A 22,318-nucleotide genomic window follows, 5' to 3' on the forward strand; every position below is an offset into this window, starting at 1 on the left:
CTTTATCCGTTTCCGAGATACAAAGATTCAAATTTACCGTACATGCAAACTTAAAATACGACTGTGAAATCTGGTGTGAAGCTAAAACGTAGTTTATTAAGTGGCACAGCACGGAGAAATATGCTGTTAAGTGTATCCGTTATCATATGAGTACTTCATGTTGTAGTGCTGAAGCATACGCACATTTTTTTGCACGTAACATCAGATCTGAGGTGTAAGATTAGTTTTGTTTTAGTTGATTTTTGCGTAAGTAATCAAAATTTTACGGAACAATACACTTCTTTTCATATGAGTTACGGAGCAAAAAAAATGCGAATACGTTCCTGTATATTTAAAAGGCACTGACTGAAAAGTGGGGTAACAACTGTTTAAGTTTACCTTCCGCGGCAACTTTAAAAATCTTCCCAAAAATTTCGGCATGCGAACATATTCGCCCTTTTTTATGTTGAAAGAGAAGAAGACAGTGGCAATGGCAAAGAGATGGAAAAGTAATAAATACTTTAAGATAGTAGACAGTGCTTGTATTATAGAAAGAGCGGAGGAGACAACTGCATTGTGAGAGAAAGAGACGGACACAGTGCTACTGGAACATAGTTGACGGTGACTGAACAGTGTTAGGAAAAGAGTGAAAGAGACAGTACCAAAGGGAGAGGAATAAAGAGAAGGAGAAAGTGGAAGAGCGCGAGAGCCGGTGATAATGAGACACTCAGTATACGACAATGGCAGTGGGGAATAGAGAGAGACAGCAGCAGTAGGGAGAAGTAATGAGGTATTAGCACTAAGAGAAAGCAAGAGGGAGAAACTGACAGTGAGAGGAGACTGTAGTAGTAGGACAGGACGAAAGGGACGGTGGCTGTGGCACAGGAGAAGGCAGGCACATAGAGTTAATGACAGTGAGTTGGACTGATTGAGTGAGTCAGAAAGGGCAACTGGGAGTTGATGGGTACGAGAGACTTTGCAGAGATGCACATCCACGATGTGAGAGAGTTACAGTGAGGGGGAGCTCATGGGAGTTTGAAGTAATTTGGGTGTTTAAAAAAGAGCGAATATGTTCGCTCTTCCAAAATTTTTGGGAGCATTTTTAAAGGTAAGGTAGAATGAGACAGCTAGTACGCCACATTTCAGTCAGAGCCTTTTAAATAAATAGGTAAACATTTGCATTTTTGTTGTCAGATAGGAATATTTTTCCGCTTGTTTCAAAATATTAATCGTTAAGAAACAAGGAATTTTCTATTATGGTCATTTTAATGTAATTTTGTGACAAGTTATGAATATGACTTGTTTGGTCTGGTTTACAAGGTTGTGAATAAGCGGCGCTGTTGCTCCTCGTGCAGCTCCTCAGCTCCTCATTTTGCAGCCAGTCGTACTTCTGAGGCAGGCTGTCTTGTGGAGAGTGGTGCGTCTGGGTAGCGTGGGGACTGATGCTCGAGCTGTGAGATGGTGTGGACATCTCGGAAGGATGGAGAAACAACGATGGCCGCAGTCTTTCCTCCACTCATCTCCACCAGGTAGAAGGAGCCAAGGGAGGCCGAGGGCAAACCAACGGGAATCTGCTGTAGCCATATCCACAGAAAGTAGAGACCTGTTGCAAGAGGAGTGGCAGGATCTAAGTTTGTGGCAGACAGCTGCCGGTAAGTGGAAATGTCTGCCGAAGCAAGTAAAGTAACTCCATGTTATGTTCTTGATTAATGTATTTCTTCTATTTACAATAAAAATAGCTGTTATATACAATGAAAGCCACAGATTGGGGAATACTTGTTGCATCTGGACGTGTGTAATGTCCTCTATGCGTCCGTTGAGAAATATCTACAAACAACATTTAATAAGTTGCGCGTCAGACAGCGTAGGTTCCTGAAAGAAAAGAAAACAGTGACATTATTTTCTAGAGTGAATACAATATTTTATCTTCCTGGGGCATTTTGATTCTGTCGTTACAACTACAAGAACGACGGAACGAAAATCCCCTTGGAATGGTAAAGCAACTAAGGACAATATGGTCACACAAACGAAGAATACAGTATTTTGTTATTAAAACTGTTCTCTGGTCTTATTATCTCTATGAGTCACTGTATTTCGTCAGTGTACATTACATGTAAAAAATAACAGAAATACTCATGAATGCAGGTGTTAATAGTGACATAAAACATAGCTTTCTTACAAGCACAACTGCCGCGCGGGATTAGCCGAGAGGTCTGGGGCACAGCAGTCATGGACTGTGCGGATGATCCCGGCGGAGGTTCGAGTCCTCCCTCGGTGTGTGTGTGTGTGTGTGTGTGTGTGTGTGTGTTTATCCTTAGGATAATTTAGGTTAAGTAGTGTGTACGCTTAGGGACTGATGATCTTAGCAGTTCAGTCCCATAAGATTTCACACACATTTGAACAACATACAAGCACAATTATCCCTATTTAAACGAATACATCTTTTCTCTAGGGATGAATTGCAGCCACGAATGTGAAGCAAATAAAGCAGTGATTTTCGTGTACTTGAATAAGCAGCTACCACAAAAGATTAACCACCGTCTTGCTGATAGCTATTTTGAAACTCAATGAAGAAAGAAATATTTAGATTTCACTTGTTGATGATTTATCACAGAGAGAAATCATTACTCTACGTAGCCTTGTGTACCACTGTCACTTTTCATATTTGATGTTCAGTTCGTGAATTATGTGCGGGTATAGTGACTCTTCCTAAGTCTCCACAGACGAAAGAAATACGTTGCCTGACTGTTCCAAGAACGTGGGCTCCCGGAATTCACATATAAGGGGTGATCAAAAAGTTTCTGTTTGAGGGCGTTGCTACAGCGTATATGCAACGTAGTGCATATGGTGATTTGCAGAAATATAGATGAAGACTTCGATTTGGATATATAAACACCGACATGTAGGCAATGTAGTGTGACATTCATGTCTTTCCGAAATGTGTGCAGTAAATGCCGAAACGTGAACTATGGCGACGTTATTACCAGATGCGGCCAAACAAGACCAACGTGCTGTTATTCTCGGAGGCCGAAGCACAAACACTGGTAGACATTCATGGGAAGGCGAAGAATTTGTACGGGGCGACACGTCTGATGAAAACTGCCAAGTACGTCAAGGGAGCATTCTGTTTCATGATGAGGCACATCCCTATATCGCAAATGTTGTAACACGGAAGCGACGTCAACTCCAGTGAGAAATACTTTTGCACCCGCCCTGTAATCCTGACCTCTCCCCATGCGATTATCACGCCTTCGGTTCCTTAAGAAAGGCCTTGAAAGGTCGACGGTTCCTGTCGGACAAGGATGTGCCGCAGGCAGTTAAGGACTTCTCCAAGCTGCAGGAAGCGGTGCCTTACGAAACGGGTGTGTTCGATCTGGTACGTAGGTACGACGATTACCTCAATACTTAGGCTTTTTTGCCTGATTCGCAACCGATTCTGGACTGTAAGGCCTTCGAAGGGAACATTTTCGATCGCCCCTTACAGTAAACAGATCTCTCTTACTGTCCGTCACTGGAGTTGGAGGAGCATGTCTGTGACACTTTCTAAATGAACATGGGACGTTCTGCGGTGATCTACTGTGGAGCATCTGCATTTTTCCAATCAGTCCTCTCTGATGAGGGTGCGAGACTGAGCAGCCACACTCAATTGTCTGCAGTAAGGGGAGTTCGCAAGCTATCGCCTTCGTGTATGGGTTATACTTTTTGAGGATTCTTCTAATAAGTATATGGCATCGGTATTTCCTACGATTGATGTTATGTTGTCGTTCCGCTTGAAATGACTGCCTCCGTAGCCGAATTATTACGGAAGGACACAGGTTAGATTCTCGGTACGTCCTCAGATGTTTCTTGAGGCGGGGAAATCTGGTACGGGATCCAATCAGCCCTTGAGAGACCAGATTAGGAGGTGCAGAAGCACCGGAACCATCAGGATGCTCTACTGGCAATGGCTGTGGGAGGGAGTGATGACATGCTAATCAAACGTCTTACGATAATAGATTGCTCATATTGCTGCCTTGTAGGCAGCAGTCGGGCAGTCGGAAGCCTAAGGCTTCATCGATGATTGATTACATTAGTGTATGCATGTCAGCTGCCAATCCTGCACCTAGCGTCGATTCTTTGTAGGTGTTCCTGCATTTTGCTGTTTTATAGTGCTGCACCTTCTTCATGTACTGCGTCATGCACGAATTGTCGCGTATATCATCCGATGTTATCCACTGGCTCATTTATATAGTGAAGGGTTCTATTTAGAATCATCAGTTTTCTGAATGGTTTGATACGACCCGCCACGAATTTATCTCCTGTTCCAACCTCTTCATCTCAGAGTAGCACTTGTAGCCTACGTCCTCAATTGTTTGTTTGATGTATTCCAATCTCTGTCATCCTCTACAGTTTTTATCCTTTACAGCTCTCGCTAACACCTTGGAAGCTATTCCCTGATCTCTTAACGCATGTACTGTCATCCGGTTCCTTCTTCTTGTCAGTATTCTCCAGACCTTCGACGATTCTGAGGAGAAACTTCTCATTCATTATCCAATCAGTCCACCTATTTTTCAAGTTTCTTCTGTAGCGCCGCATCTCAAACGCTTCAATTCTCTTCTGTTCCACACCATTATCACATAATGCTGTGCTTCCCAAAGTTAAGGTCCATGTTTGATACCAGTAGACTTCTTTTGGACAGTAATCTTTTCTTTGCCTGCGCTAGCCTGCTTTTTATGTGTTCCTTGCTTCTCCCGTCATGGATTATTTTGCTTCCAAGTTTGCAGAATTCCTTAACTTCATCCACTTTCTGATCAGCAATTATGATGTTAATTTCTCTCTGTTCTCATTTCTACTACTTCACATTACTTTCGTCTTTCTTTGGTTTACTCTCTATCCATATTTACTACTGATTATATTGTTCATTCAACAGACCTTGCAATTTTTCCCTTTCACTGAGGATAGCAACGTCATCAGGGTATCTTATGATTGATCAGGGTATCTTATCATTGATATCCTTTCACCACTGCTGGATCTTTTCTTTATTTCTAACATTGTTTCTTCGATGTGTAGATTGAACAGCGAGGGTCGAAAGATTGCGTCACTGCATAGCCCATTTTTTAAACCGAGCGCTTCGTTGTTGGTGTTGCAGTCTTATTCTCTCTTGGTAATAATCCTACTAAAACACTTCCTGGGGATACACCCAAAGCTACTTTTGCATTTAACATTTCTCCCAATTCTCCGTTGAGAATAGCGCCTTGCTCTCTTTCTTTCTTTATTTCTAACATTGTTTCTTCGATGTGTAGATTGAACAGCGAGGGTCGAAAGATTGCGTCACTGCATAACCCATTTTTTAAACCGAGCGCTTCGTTGTTGGTGTTGCAGTCTTATTCTCTCTTGGTAATAATCCTACTAAAACACTTCCTGGGGATACACCCAAAGCTACTTTTGCATTTAACATTTCTCCCAATTCTCCGTTGAGAATAGCGCCTTGCTCTCTTTCTTAGCCTTATGCTGGAAAATCCAGATTATCAACCCACCGGCATCATAATCTGGATTCTGGAATGTTAGTGGTATAGAACGCCCGGATACCCTTCCTCTCGCCACCTCCCACAAAGAGAAAACATGAAATGTGTTCCCCAGGTGCCTCATATGTACTTGTCTACAATAGATACGATTTTATCTTTATTAAAAAGAGCACCGCTCCTGTATTTGGGGGCTTTATCAACTGGACTTGACTAATAACGTTGACTGAATTGACACGTGCTGCTAAAATGGTAACAGGCTGGTATAAATACAGATTCACAAGGATTTAAAAAAACTCCCCATTACACATAGGAACCGGTAATACGAACTGTTTTTCAATCCGCTATGGATTTCTTAAGGTATGCAAATAAGAAATGAACTACCATTTAAAATGGATGTGAATTTAAACAGAGACATGGTGGCTTCGTGAAGAAAGACATTAAAAAATTCCCCGAAATGTGGTTTTTCTAGCAACAAAGCAGAGTGAACGAAACCAACGGAAATAATTCCAAAGAGGCGGTTCGTTGAACGTGCTTCTATCAAGTTTACTGCGGCGGTGTAAAATCCTCGCTCGTACAAAATGAGCGACGATATAAACGAGAACTTACAAATCAACTGCACAAAAAACAACTTTCCACATCTGTCCAAAAAACCATTGTAAATTACGACATGGAAAACCAAACTAGGAAGCCGAGAATTTATCTGCATAGTGGATGATGACGATGATGTTTGGTTTGTGGGGCGCTCATCTGCGCGGTCATCAGCTCCCGTACGAAGTCCCAATTTTTTACACAGTCTAGTGTATAGTGGACGTTCGGTTATTAACGAAGAGGAACCCTTCTTCGAGGCGAAATAGACAACATGACTTGCCGCGCTGAAGACTTACTAGAAAGATGAAGAAATTCGCTTATTTACGCAGCTGTCTTTAACGTCCGTGAACAGCGATTACGTCAGTGGCAGAACTGTCTTGAACTATGCGACTGTGCTCAGGCAGCATTCGAAGTAAACCAGCGTGCCAGATGATGACTTACTGTTCTCACCTCAAGATAACTTTTACACCAATAACAGAACTTCTCTGATGCTGTTAGTTTCATGAGTTCAAGAAATTCATTTCATTCACACACACGCACTGTCACTACGTCTTCTGTCTCGAAATATGACTGGCACCCCTGTTTATGCCCTCCTGTGCGTCATCTTGAGACGCTACTGCCAATGGCTTTTAAATTAAAGAAATCTCTAAAACTGGTGCAAGCATTATCAGCCTCTGAACAGCATACTCGAAAGGTCTTATAACTGATGTGCTATTTAGTGACTGTCACTATTCGGCAAAATGTACATTCCCATTCTCGTACCCAGGGGGATGTCCTTGTGTACAAACTGCGCAGAAACACAACAGTTTAGCGGATGAATCAGTGCACCAGTGTTCTAGAATTTTAGAGACCCAAACTACATCCAGCGCCACGGACAGCAAAGGTTACACGCCAGTGCCTATTGCGTAAATCAGCGATCACTCCTTGTTCATCTCTCCAGCAAGAGACGGTGAAATAGCGGCCATATGTCCTTTACATACTATGGCATCTCGTGCACGCTTTCTTGCATAAGTTGCTCGTGAAAACAATAAATGGCAAATAAGCAATGGACAAGCTTTAAAACAACACATAATTTTCTGAAGTACTGGACTTACTAACCATTGAAATGGAATGGAAGGAATTGGATCATGGCCCCAATACAATGCCACGCTACACTTTTATCTGTAACCCCACACAGAAATGCTTGTTCTTGATCAGTGTAGCGTTTACTAACCACAGCATCATGAATTTACGCAACACACCCAGCGCTGATGGTCACGAGACAGCCCTTGTGACTTCCTCAGATGCAACAGGAACGACCGTTCAAATGGTTCAAATGGCTCTAAGCACTATGGGACTTAACATCTGAGGTCATCAGTCCCCTAGGCTTAGAACTACTTAAACCTAACTAACCTAAGGACATCACACACATCCATCCACGAGGCAGGATTCGAACCTGCGACCGTAGCAGCAGCGCGGTTCCGAACTGAAGCGCCTAGAACCGGTCGGAACCACCGTAGTGGGTAAGGTTCAGCTTCGTAGGAAATTCCATTAAGAGACCTTATTTATTTCCTGCCGTGTTGAATAAAAATACGTATGCACACTTTCTTAGAAAAATTCTGTCAGTTGTTCTAGATGTGGTACTGATGATGAAGTCCCATACTCTTCAACAGAGCGTAGGGGACGATGCGGGAGACCCGCACCGCTGTACTAGGCACGGTCCTAGCTTAGGTGGTTTGCCACTGCCTTCCTCCGTCCGTAATGAAGATGAATGATCGTGATGAAGATGACACAACAACACCCAGTCATCTCCGGGCAGGTGAAAATCCCTGACCCCACCCGGAATCGAACCCGGGGCCCCGTGCTCGTGAAGCGAGAACGCTACCGCGAGATCGTAAGCTGCGGACAGAAGTGATACTATGGGATGCTTACTTCCAAAAGTACGATAATATGGTGTATCAAGCGAAGATTAAGGCTGAAATGAAGGTATCTTGGTAGAGAGGAGGCAGGATGTTATCGCGGGTGATTAATGATCGACAGGTGTTGAAAAAATGCAGATGTGTCCAAGAGACGTATGTTGATCCCGTTGCTGTTCATGTTGTGTATTAATGATGTTGCAGACAATATTAATAGTAGCCTCAGTTTTTTGCAGATTATACATTCACCCACAACGAAGTACTGTCTGAAAAAAGCTACACAAATGTTCAGTCTCATCTTAAAAAGGTTCAAATTAGTGCTTTAAATATTCATAAATGTAAAATTGTACACTTCATAAAACGTAAAAGCGTCGTGTCCTTTCACTACAGTATCAACGAGTCACAACTGGAACCGGTCATCTCATACAAATACTGGGTGCAATAATTTGTAGGGATATGAAATGGAACGATCACATAAGCTCAGTTGTAGGTAAACCAGCTGCAGTCCGTCTATAAACGAAACATCACAAAACATTGGTGCGACCCACCCCAGAATATGGATCCAGCATATGAGTTGTCTACTAGATGCGACTAACAGGACATTACGAATTGTCACATGTTTGTTTGGCGCTTGTGAGAGCGCCATGCTGAACAAAGCGGACAGGCACACGCTTGAAGACAGACGCGAACTGTCACGTGAAAGACTACTTGTAAAGTTTAAAGAACCACCCTGGTTTGTGGAGTACGTATGTAGACGTAGATATCAATAAGCAGCACTGTATGTGGTACAAGAGGCGGCTATCCACTTACTCTTCCCGTGTTGCAGAGCATATGCTCGTACTAAATGAAGAATTGCCTGACATGCGGATAGCGAGGAAAGCTGCTGTAAAACAGCCTACTGGAAATGTGCAGTGCAAGCGATGAGAAACACAAGTGTGCTAAAGTGACACAAAAAACTACATTTCCTTAAGGGAAGTATTCATTTTCTGGATGACGGACAGTGACAAAATATTTTTGAGTGCACTCCTTACAGTTCAGAGCACCACTTGTAGTGGCATTTGTTCGACACCGGTTAACTTACGGATCTTCCAAAACCTTCAAGAAGCATTCGGGAGTCTCCGGGAACAGATAGGTCAAATAGTATTTTCGGCAATGCAGAATGGAATACGGATGTTCTATCAGGGTGCTTTCTCTTATGGAGTAAGGTCATGCAGCAAGCAAGCAGTCGAAATCAGCGACGTAAGCTCAAATGGAAAAGTGTGTGACATAAAGGCAAACTTTTGTAGGAAAACGATTTGCTTCTATGAGAAGACGTAAAAATGTTTAAAGTAGTTTCCCTGTACTAGTTTCCCTATACTTCTTCTGATAGTTTAAAGTTAGCATTCAGTTCCACTTACAATAGTCATTGTGAATCTTGTGCTACTTCTACTCACCATACTAGCTGTTCCCTTCAGAGCAACCAATGGAGGCACAGATCACAGACTTCCCATCCTCACCGCAGAAGCACGTGTTACAGTTTTGTTTGAATGTTGTTCCCGGCTTACACGAAACATCTGAAAAAAGAGCATTAACAGCCAGAAGATAGGTGGAGAGAATCCACTGTAAACTTGGATTAGTAGAAAACGACGTCTAGCAACTTAATAGAAGAGGAGACAGAGATAACTGTCGAAAAACTAAGAGATCCAATACTGTCTTAAGTTTCATAGAGCATTCAAAGATGTTAGCACAGACCAGACAACGCGCGTCATAACTTCCATGTTATTTCAATCATTTTCCTGCATAGGAACTACATTAATGAAGATGATTTGAGAAGGTACTGGACTCGCATTATGGAAGACTGCGTTTCACGTCTCCTCGCACCCACCCTAACATATTTAATGACAGATGACTCTTTTTATCAGTTAACCATGACTCATGGAAGTGAGTCGACTGTTGTGCCCCCCCCCCCCCCCAAAAAAAAAAAAAACGAACAAAGAATATAAGCAGTGGAGATGTGGTTTCTAAGAACAGTAGTTGGGTGCACACTATATGACAGTAGGAGAAATACAGAATCAGGTAGGAAGTGGGAGTGAAAAGCTTAAATAAACAGATTAAGGAATACAGAAACACCTAGAATGATCGTGTCAACAAAACAGAAGACGACGAAATACTAAAATCAATGATGAATTAATACACAGTGGGCAGAAGATTTTTAGGAAGATGGAGGAAAAGGTGGAAAGATCAGTACAGTCAACCAATGAGGCAGATACATAATACATGCAGAAAGAAGAAAAAGGGCAAGATCTCATCATACATTCTTTCAAACTATACATCTTCTGCGTACAGAGCTGGCATAAATACTTGTATTATTGTGATGAAGATAGGATACCTGTCTTTCTTGGCTAAAAGAATGCATTCATTACGCTACTCACAGTGTCACTTCAAAATAGTCCGTTAGAACTTATCCACAGTTATTTCTGTTTAGAGTTAATAGGTTCGTATTTCAGTTTTTTATTACCCACGCAGCACTAGACAACCAACAGACTGCCACTATCGTGTGTCCAAATTGGAGTGGCGTCCATTTGTTTACCTGTCATGATTTATGGTTCAAATGGCTCTGAGCACTATGGGACTTAACTGCTGAGGTCATCAGTCCCCTAGAACTTAGAACTACTTAAACCTAACTAACCTAAGGACATCACACATATCCATGCCTGAGGCAGGATTCGAACCTGCGACCGTAGCAGCAGCGCGGTTCCGAACTGAAGCACCTAGAACCGCTCGGTCACCCCGGCCGGCTGTCATGATTTATGTGAACATTTTATGTAGGTCGTTTTAGACTGTATTATTTCCGCCCTTCATCGTATCGATAACAGCATTACGCCATAAATTTTGACGAGACTTTTGAAATCAGGAGAACGCGGTTTTACTTGGCAGTAAATAAAAAGAATTTTAATGTTTCATCTGAATAAAGGTAAGAGTTTCGCGGACAGAAAAGGGATTGAAAAAGGCTTCTAACCTTCCCGGATGTTATTCTGTCTGTACATTAAGCAAGCTGAGAAGGAAACCGGGGACAAATCGGAAAATAAAATTAAAGTTCAGGGAGAAGAAAATCAACTTTTCGTTTTACCGACGTCGCAATTCCGCCAGCGACGATAAAGAATTCGAAGAGCAATTGAACCAATAGTGTTTTGAAAAGAGGTTATACTATGAATATCAACAAAAGTAATACAAAAAGGTAACGGAAAGTAGTTGAATTAAGTCTGGTGATACTAGGGAAATATACTAGAAATGAGACACTGAAAGTAGTAGCTCGTAGGTAGCGGCTCGTAGTTCCGCAGCAAAACAAATGACGATAGCCGTAGCAAAGAGGATACAAAAAACAGACCGTCAATAGAAAGAACAGCCTTACAAAAAGACAAAATGGTTGTCATCGAATACGAACTTAAGTTCAAAAAATGGTTCAAATTGCCCTGAGCACTATGGGACTTAACATCTGAGGTCATCAGTCGCCTAGAACTCAGAACTACTTAAACCTAACTAACCTAAGGACGCCACACGCATCCATGCCTGAGGCAGGATTCAAACCTGCGACCGTAGCAGTTGTGTGGTTCTGGACTGAAGCGCCTAGAACCGCTCGGCCACAGAGGTCGGCATAAACTTAAGTATTAGGAAGTGTTTTATGAAGATATTTGTGAGTGCAGCTGAAGATTAGAAGAGTAGGCGTGCATCGGATGACTTATGAAGTAAGGAACTGAAACGGGGGGAAAACAGATGTGCGTCACAACTTCACTAAAGGAAGGGATCGGTTGCTACCACTCATGGTGCATAAAGGGACTGAAGACGAAAAAATAAAACATATAGTAACAATAGTGACTACGCTATCGAACAATTGAATAATACGGCATGGTGAAGAGTATTACACATTCCTTGAAAAGTGTTCAGTTTCTCTCACTAGGAGACTACATTGCCACCATGTATACACTGTATTATTTGTAGCTGACGTACCCCTGCGGCGACGGTCGGGACACTCCATGGCTGTACAGGACGCCGACAAACCGTCGATTTCGCAGATACACTCGTTGCAGTCCAGCAGGAAGGTCGAGTTGGGGACGCAGAATTGATCCTCACGTTTTATCCGGAGCACCTTCTTCGCACCTGCACATAATAGGTTGATCCAAGTTACAGAGTGCTTCAGGATCGTCCGACATCTCATAAGGCAAAAAGTACCCACCTCCATTCAAAACTTTCCCCGAACAGTCTTTCCTTATGAGATTTATGTATACTTCTAGAAGCTTCGAATCGGGCCGTTCAGTTCTATCGTATTCTATTACGAAACAAGTTCTTGTTGTAAAAAGTGTTCCGTTTATTTTTACAACGTTTGACAAATTCGTAAATCACTTTATCTGACATGAAGCTAACGAAATTTAAGCCACTTGGCCACATTCTTAACACCATTACTCTTCATCATGGAGTGAAAATTTTCTGTAGATTACACAAATTAGCTTTTTTTTTTTTTACACTGCAATCTCAAATTGCGGAATATATTCCAAAAGTGGGAAAAACACGTTAGTTGCTCATTGCGTGTAATTTCTTCAAAAATAACACAGCCATTACTGAGTTCATTTAAACTATGAGTCCATAAGTTATCCATCAGACTAGAATACATTTATTCCTGAAAGTGATGAAAATTAATTCTTTTGCTAGGCTTTCCATTTACTATCATCGCACCAGCGGTTGAAAATACCGCTACAGTTCTAAGGTTCTTTTATGTAACAAAGGACCAGTTTCGGGCTCTTGTACTCCCATCTTCAGGTGTCGTAAGTTGATGCTGTGACCCCGACCGCCGCGGTGGACGTGCGCAAGACGCGGTGTGCTTACAACGAGCGCAGGGCACACCGCGTCTTGTATACGTCCACCGCGGTGCTCGGGGTTGCAGCACCAAGTTACGACACCTGAAGATGGGCATATAAGAGCCCGAAACTGGTTGTGTGTTAAATAGAAGAACCTTACAACTGCAGCGGTGTTTTCAACATCTGGTATAATGCTCAGCTGCGATTGTTCCTCCGACAGGATTGTTTGTTACTATCATTGGTTCGAGAAAGTGTTCTCTCACTATAGTTTTAACGCTTCATTCGAAATTTGACCTAAAGCTGCGGACACGTACTTGAAAAAAGAATTTTATTGCAGGATAGATTAGTCAACTACAAATGAGAAACAGGAACATAATTTATCTACGAGTTTATTTCTGGACGATCTTGCACTCTTTTACGCACCCACAGACAAGTGACCTACATTTAAAAAAATAAAATTCGAGTTTTTCGTGCAATTTTCTCTTTATGTCTTTTACGTTACGTTATGATTCTACTCGATTTTATAAACATTACACGCAACTCTGTTCTGTTTTCTCTAATCGTGTCCACTTCTAGTATTCAGAAAACCAGTTTATGCGAAAGAACATTTTTCTCCCAATGAGGATTGTCTATGATCAGTGTAGGCACGGGTGTAGCATGTATTTCAGTTGTATTGTCAGTTCAATCGCCACATTCGTGTCGAGATCATTGGACCAATAACACAACTGTCCGTGACCTGAGATCAGCTGATACACGTCTCGTTGAAAGAGGAATTTTTAAGTCTGTTGTTTCGATGACAATGTGCAGTCACATACTCCATTAAATTTCTGGGGTCTAGTGAAGCAGGGGATACAACCCGTCGGCTTTGACCAACGACGTAATACATTACTCATAGATAATAATGTCTTCACTTTCAGCCATAGATAATAAAACAGATCTGTGTTCCGGATAAGCGCTATCATTGTTCATTAAAATAATTGAATTTGATTTTTAAAAGAGATCCCTATATATTGCTCAAAATATTCTTGGTGTGAATTTATTTAAATAATTGGTTGTTTGCAATTAATTCGGTACTTAATTTCATTCTTAGTGATGCTGAGTTAACTTGGACTATTACTTCCTTACTTTAGGACAATTTTTAGTATCTCATTTCCGTTTGTAGGTATGGATTTATCTGTTCTGATGAACCTGGATGATTTGAGAGAGGCTATGGGCGAAGACATGTTGGCCACGATTTGTTTTTTACAAATGTGTGGTCTCGTTGCCGAGTATGTTCGATGTTATGAGTGCGCCGAACATATGCGCCTCACAAGTGTATCTCGTCGCCGTACGCACGACTTATTCGTATGGCGCTGCAGCAAAGGTCGGTTGTGGCGGTCCATTAGACGAGGGACGTGGTTCGAAAAATCTAAGCTCGCCTTGAGAGACATTATGAAAATCACGTACTGTTGGTGTTTGAGGTATCCTGTGTGGCTGTGTGTCCATGAATGTCGTGTGAGTAAGCGTACAGTTGTGGATTGGTACTCTTTTTGTAGGGAAATTTGCGGGGAATACATGAAATATAGGGAGCCGTTGGGGGGGAGGGGGAGTGGGTGTTATGAAGGAAGCTTTGGTCAGCTGCATTGAAGATCACGTTTCAGAGGGTTCCATTGTAATTTCAGATGGTTTTTCTTCATATAGGGATTTAGGAGAAAGGGGTTACCAGCATCTCGTAATTAATCACAATATTGAGTTCAGATCATTATCCTAAGGGGCTTGCACAAATAGCGTAGAGGTTTATTGGTCAGCTGTGAAATCTCTTTTAGCGAAGGGTAAACGCCGGATTTCCACACTTCAAAGTCACTTACACGAATATTCTTGGAGGCGTCGTATTCCCCAAACATATTGCCCGTTTAAATGTTTTGTTAAACGTGTTGGGCAAATGTACCGTCCGAAATATGTTAGCTAATTTCACATTAGGAGGGGGAGCGGGGGGGGGGGGGAGTGAATGATGTGTGTGTCTGTGCGTGTATGTGTGTCTGTGTCAGTGTGTATGTGTGTGTCTCCGTTTGTGTGTGTGTGTGTGTGTGTGTGTGTGTGTGTGTGTGTGTGTCTGTGTGTGTCTGTGGGTGTTTTCGTAATGTTTTGTTTGTTGTGTATGTGGGTATGTGATTTTTGTTGATGTCTTTCTAGGCGAGTTTCGGTTCTTTTAAGAAGTTCCTGTGTGGTAAGTTCAGTTTTCCATTTTTTTCTTTTACTTAATTTGACTATTTTGACGTATTTCATTGTTGTGTTACACCATTACGTATGTTTTTGAGCGCTCCAATACGTAATAGAAATTTCGCAGCTGTCGTTCTTCTTTCGTTTCCCAGCACTAGTATCAGTACGATTTTTTCGAATCTGTACTAGCAATGTTACCGGCGAAACGTCCGACGCAACTAAAATTTGTATTCCGTCCTTCAGTTGACCTTTACACTGACACTACCTATTCGAAAAGAACGACATATGTAACATTTATTAGATTTACCTATATATGTCAACTGGAGAGCAGGATACAAATGTTGTGCATAGCTATATAGCTCAACTAAAGAATGGGATATTATTGACACTGCTGTGATCAAAACTATAACTTTCAGTCGATACTATTAGCATCGCAGGCGAAAAAAAATATGTACCTCATAGTGATGTACGAGATACAAACTATATATGTGTCGTCGTAATGCCTCTTCGCGTAGTTCAACTGAGGTACAGGTTGCAAATGTAACATACGTTCATTTCCACGTTTTCGTTAGCAGTGTACATATATATAGGTCAACGAAGTATGGGATACAAATATTATGTACGTAGCTCCTTCTGCCATCGGTAGTACTACTTTCTACGTAAGAACTATTAGTGGTAGCGGAGGCGAAAGAAACAAAACATGTAAAATTTGTATCCCGTGCTTCAGTTGACCTATATAATTCAACTGAATAACAGGATATTAATGCTAACGAAAACGAAGAAATCGACGTATGCTAACCTTGTATCCCGTACTGTAGTTAACCAATACATTTCGAATGAGGTTCGAGATACAACCCATATATATGTGACGTGAGGTATTCTGTGCTACCAATATTTCCATCCATTTTTTTCCCCTTCATTTTCCACAGAAATAATACGATACAAACACGCGATATCCTTAACGTGAAAATACTACATGCCTTGATATATGTCAACTATATTTTTCGTCTCTCGTATTCCTTTGTTTCTGAACAGTCTTATCACATCTGTGTAATAAACTATCTCTGGCCAATTCTGACGTCACTGGTCAAATCCGACGGATTGTATCCCCTGCTTTACTAGACTCAATTTCTGGCGTGCAAATACATAAATTCCACCTTTTCTTTTGATATTTCAACTGAGTATCGTTCAGCCGTCTTCAGAGTGAGCTGAAAGACTGACATTCCAGCACTCGCTCCGTCTTTTTCAAGTCCCGGACCGCGTCACTGTGCATGCGGCCACAGATTCACAAGGCACCAGAGACGTTCATCGGTAGCAAAGAGGTACTACATATGCATTAATTAGATATGTGGCTGCGCGGTCGATTTACGCTAGGATATCGATGTGTAGCTGTGAGCTGTACTGAGGCGACATCTTTGTAAGCTTACTACCGAAAGTGCCGGATTCCATGCTTTATTCAAGCTGAAGTCGCTATCTCTATTTATTAAATTTGTCAGCAACAGAATTTCACTTGCCTCTTTCACTCTGAGTCCCTCAAAGATGATGTCGAGGCTAAAATTTCGACGTTTTTGTTCACTATATAGAACCCAGTGAACGAAAACGTCCAAATTTTAGCCTCGACTTCATCTTTCTGGAAGTCACCAGTGAAAGAAGCAATTGAAATTCGGTTGGCGGCGAAGTTAATTTATGGAGATAGCGGCTTCAGCTTGAATGAATCATGGAATCCGGCACATTCTGTAATAAACGTACAAAGATATAGGCACAATACAGCTACCAGTGATATATCGGTAGACCAGCGTGGATCGACCGCGCAGCCACAGATCTTATTAATGCATATGTTATACCTCCTTGCCGCCGATGAACGTCTCTGGCACCTTGTGTACCTGTGATCGGGTGCTTAGCGGCGCATGCCGCGTCTTGAAAAGGACGGAGAGAGTGCTCGAATGTCAGTCTTTCGGCTCACTCTGAAGATGGCTGAACGATTCACAGCCGAAATATCAGAAAAGGAAATTAAATTTGGTGGAGCAGTGATTGCGTCGCGAAAACATGAAAACGCACGGAGCTCACATAGTTTCTAATCGATACAGTAAACGCTGGAAATACAGTGTTATATCCAGACAACTCCGCATTCCTTATTGTTTAGTTTAAAGCAATAGTGTTGCGTATCAGTAATGGGGACATAGCACGTGGGAACCCCATAAACATTTCTCATAGGATTCTCAACAGTACTGACAGCTTAATAAATATGTGTAGATTATTCATAGTTATTCGCTGACTGCAAATTAAGCTTGGGATCAGAGATGGATATCCTTAGGAAAACACCTATGGTCACCGGCTATGATGACCCTTGCGTGCATGCGAGAAAGGCGAGGAACTTCCAGCTCATTTTGTAAGATCGCCGTTTGTCGTTATAGTAACCGACTGCATAAGCAGAATGCCTGGGAGGCATGGTATACGGACTACGTTTTTTCAGTTAACACGAGATAAAATACTCCTTCCGACGTAGAATAGATGTGCGCAACCGTTTCCACACTGCAGGAATCTATGGTAAATGATATACATAGGCGAAACTGGAAGGTAAATAAAAAGAACGCATTAAAGAGCGTTACCACGCAGTTATGACAAAATGTAAAATCAGCGGCAATGGAACACAAAGAAGAATGAGATCAGGGGAAATACGGAAGCGTCCGATCCCGCCCGTCTGCTTTGACCCATGACGTCACAAATATGGCGGAAACAAAAACAAACACACACACTTTCCACAAGAAGCCTAATGACACTAACGGGACAAGCGCGGGAAATGGGGTGTTTTGGGTGGGGGGCAAACTAAATATAAACAAATTTAGACGCCTTGCGTAGCTACAACGTGTAAGTGAAGACAGCCATGCATGAATACCCACCCACCTCCCCAGGGGTCGTAACCCCTGCAACCCATAGAAGATAAAGCTGCTTCAGTAGCTGAGTGGTGTTTTTTGTCTTTTTTTAAAAAAATCTCACGGGATAGAACGAACAGATCAGAAAGATAAATATAATAAACTAAAACAGAAATTGGAGGAAACAGATAATTAAAATAAGTAATAAGCGTTTTTAAATTTAAAAAACATCTCACGAGATAGAACGAACAGATCAGAAAAGTGAACAAAATAAGGTAAAATAGAACTGGAGACAGCCACACTCAAACCAAACTCCGCGCCGTCATGACGTCACACACGACAACACTCTTACGTCACGGGTCAAAGCAGACGCGTGGGATCGGACGCTTCTGTCGACCCAGATCAGGTTATGGCTTTTAAGGACATGTGCTTACTAGCAAGGGAAAGTAAAAATTCCAGAAGGAAAGCCGGTGAAGCTTTTGAAATACAGGGTGACACTTATTGAACTGTATCAAACACAATCCTCATGGCTTCTGAACGGTTTGCCTTAGGACGTTTAAACTGCACGGTTGGCCGCGGGGCATGACGGGAATTAGCAAGCTAAGCGCACGCGCCTTGTTGTTGCTGGCAATTTCCAAGTGAAAATGTCACAGTACAGCGAGTCTGAGCATATAGCTCTTGTGGAGGCCTAGAATAACAATCCAAGTGCGTCTCAAAGCAAGTTTGCGACAGAGTTCAAGCAGAAGAGAACCGGTGCATGTCTGCTAACAATCAAGAATTCTATTCTCAAGTTTGAGAGAACGGGTAGTGTTCGTAATGACGGTGTTGGCAATGTCAGTCGTCCAAAAAGGATGCAAACGCCTGAAAACATCGAGAAGACACGCTCTGTGTTTCAATCCATCCTCAGGCAATCGGTCAGACGAACTGCTCAACAGGTGGGAATCGATCGGGAGACACTGCGACAAATTGTTGTTGAAGAACTTTATCTCTTCCCGTACAAAATTCCAAACCCATCAGTCATTAAGTCGCAGGGTCATGGAACAGCGGTTGTGTTTCGCCAACACTGTTGTCCACAGAATTGACGAACAGGACTTTGATGTGAATATGGTTTGATTTAACGATGAAGCCCACTTTCATTAGGATAGGTTCGTCAGTAAGCGAAATTGGAGCTTTTGGGGGACTGAGAATCCGCATTTCACGATCTAGAAGTATGTTCACCCTCAACGGGTGACTGTGTGGTGAGCAATGTCAAATCACAGAGTAATCGGTGCGATATTCCGGGACGGCACAGTGACTTCCGGCCGGTGCGTGAAGGTTTTGGAAGATGATTTCATCTCCATTATGCAAATTAACCATAATTTCGACAAGATTTGCTTGTTCATGCAAGACGGAGCTCGACCGCATCGAAGGAGGAGAGTGTTTGATGTCCTGGAAGAACATTTTGGGGCCTACATTCTGACTCTGGGGTACCCAGAGGTCACAGGTATGGGCCTCGATTGGCCACCATATTCTCTGCATCTGATCATTTGCAACTTATTTTTGTGGGGCTATATTAAAGACAAGGTGTACAGCAATAACTACAAAACCGTTTTTCAGCTGAAAACAGCCATTAAGAAGGTCATTGACAGCATCGATGTTCCGACACTTCATCGCTCATGCAGAATTTCGCTACTCGGCTGTACCAATTCATCGCCAACGAGAGGAGGGATATCGAAAATTATATAACCTACATCCGAATATCTTTAGTGAGGGTTACATGTTCAGTAGAGTGTGTTGCATGCCGTAGTCTGTAACTAATGTAAGGTATTTTTTTCATGGAGTACAATAATTGTCACGCTGTGTTAAAGAGTGAGTGGAGCTTGAATATAGATGACGGCTACAGGCTTTCGTTTTGGTGGGCACCCACTATCAAGGAAGTAAACACCCAGCGACGGCTAACGAGGAACGTAAACAAGTACTTGACGGCCACAATATTATTCACCTGGGAGTCAGAAAGCTTCGGTCGGCTTATCGGGAGTTTTCATCGTGATATCTGACAGCACGCTGAAGCACTTCAAAGTATAGCCACAACTGTCTTAATATCATTCACTGTGTGATGTTCTTTTCTTAGCCACCATTGTACTTGTTTACTGTAAAGTCACCGCGTGTTTCCCCTAAGGACCACGGGAGGCCGAGTGCAGTAATATCGTGGTCGGCTATGGCTAGGAAACAGAGGCGGCACAGAAGCTACAATATTTTGGATCCCCTTTCTTACAATGCCTGCATCGAGTATTCGCCCACTGATGTCGGTCAACCAGTGGCAGCGTGCTTTTATCCAGTAACTCCACTTCTTTCACAAAGCGCGTGAAAACTAGCCCTTTATAAGTGAACGTGACACGGTCTTTCGGGCATGTTCAACTATCCAGGGACATCAGTGTAATCGTGAAGAAGATTCTGCCATAGCAATCGTAGGGGTGATCAATGAAGGAGGATGAAGAGGATTTAAGCGCGGCTTAATGAGTCACAAGAGTTTACCATCAATAATTATATTGCTGTCCTTTCAGCTTTTTAAAATTAGATTGTTCCATGAATAAAGGTAGTTAATTTATTTGCTGTAAGTATGAAACAGCTAAATTATCTCTCTTTTAACTCACAGCGTTGCCGAAACGCCGATTGGAATACATAGAATCACTTATGGAGTACTATACGTATCTCCATTGAAGTGACAGAAGTCATGGATTACTTCTGAATTCCTTGTCGCCTCCTTTTGTGTGACGTGCAGAAGCCCCCGCATAAACACTTAGCAATGTTGCCTCTACAGTAGTCCATTACTGCGAAAGTGTTTACGGAGAAGGATATTTTGCACGAATTGACCTCTTGATTATGTGCCATAAATGGTCGATGGGATTCATGTCGGGCGATGTGGGTGGCCAAATCATTCGCTCGAATTGTCCTTGAAACTAATAACGAAGAACTGAGGCCCAGTGACATGTACGGGAAAATAGCCGAGCATAACCATTTACAGTCGATGATAGGTTCTTTTGAACCAGAGGGCCCAGTCCATTCCATGTAAACACAGCCCACACCAGTATGGATCCATCAACAGTTTGCATATTACCTTATTAGCAACGTGTGCCCATGGCTTCGTGGAGTCTGCGCCACACGTGAACACTACCATCAGCTCTTACCAATTGAAATCGGGACTCGTCTGACCAGGTCATGGTCTTGAAGTCGTCTGACGTCCAACCGATACGGTCAGGAGCCCAGGAGAGGCACTGGCTGCAGGCGATGTTGTGTTGTTAGCAGAGTCCCTCGACTCGGTCGTCTGCAGCCATAGCCCACAAATATCAAATTTCGCCAGCCTGTCTTAACTGATACATTCGTCTCACGTCCCGCATTGATTTCTGCGGTTATTTCACGCAGTGTTACTTGTCTGTTAGCACTGACAACTCTACGTAAACGCCGCTGCTCTCGGTCGTTAAGTGAAGGCAGTCGGCCACTGCTTTGTCTGTGGTGAGAGTTAATGCCTGCAATGTAGTATTCTCGGCACACTCCCGACGCTGTGGATATAGGAATACTGAATTCCCCAACGATTTTCGAAATATCAATGCACTGCCCTTTTATATGTACCTTCTGTACTATCGCTATCTGCATATGTGCATATCGTTGTCCTACGGCTTTTGTAACTTGACTGTATGTTATGTGTTTAACACTATCATGGGACCATGAGCGTTTCGAAAATAACGGATATTTCAGTATGGATAACCGCAAACTGCTACAAACAGAATGTATTAACGCACTTTTCTCCCCCCTCCTCCTACAATCCACCATTCTGCCCCCACCGTAACCACCACGACAACCACCAACACGACCACCACTAACACAAACATATTCTTTTGCTTTTAGCACACTCAGTACAACTAATTATATAACGTATCGCTTGTTTTCAAACTCAGAACTGTATTGTTTGCACGATCCTTAGTCTCACAGAGTAAAATACGACGAAATGATTTGGAACAGACCTGCCTATTGTTCTGTGAGTGGAGAGTATATTGTCGTGGACTCACCTTCGTCGGCTCCTACAGCGCTACCGGTCGCCAAGGCGATGAACAAGAGCGCGGCCACCGCAGATAATACCGCCTTCATGGCTGGAGGTCACCCCTGCAACTGGCAGCAATTTCCGCCGCCGTTGCCGATGGCACAGATGACCAACGCTGATACCTTGTGCTGTGCCCTCTGCCACACAAGGCGCAGCTGTGCCTGTTGCAGACATCCTGTGTTATCTTCTGGCAACTTCCACTGAAACTAGTGCGCTGTAGCATCAGAACGTTGCGGCAGATACTGCCCTCGAAGGTACAGGCGTTTGTCTTCTTTGCCACTGTGCAGATAAGTCACCAGTAAATATGCTTAGCGGCGTGTGAAACCTGTAAACTGATTTTCTTCACTTTCTATCAGCCTCAAGGACAGAC

The 22,318-nt window shown here is 42.6% G+C and overlaps 1 protein-coding gene across 1 annotated transcript; it reads right to left on the bottom strand.

Moving 5' to 3' along the window:
- Positions 1-1,673: 1,673 nt before the first annotated feature.
- LOC126100439 (serine protease inhibitor I/II-like) lies at positions 1,674-22,068 on the bottom strand. Its single transcript, XM_049911045.1, has 4 exons — positions 21,917-22,068; positions 11,954-12,103; positions 9,400-9,519; positions 1,674-1,851 (listed from the first exon to the last, which is right to left on the bottom strand). The coding sequence occupies exons 1-3, from the start codon at positions 21,993-21,995 to the stop codon at positions 9,404-9,406; spliced, it is 345 nt and encodes a 114-aa protein (XP_049767002.1). The 5' UTR covers positions 21,996-22,068; the 3' UTR covers positions 1,674-1,851; positions 9,400-9,403.
- Positions 22,069-22,318: the final 250 nt, after the last annotated feature.

Source organism: Schistocerca cancellata, chromosome 9 (assembly GCF_023864275.1).
Source record: "Schistocerca cancellata isolate TAMUIC-IGC-003103 chromosome 9, iqSchCanc2.1, whole genome shotgun sequence".
Classification (NCBI taxonomy): Eukaryota; Metazoa; Arthropoda; class Insecta; order Orthoptera; family Acrididae; genus Schistocerca; species Schistocerca cancellata.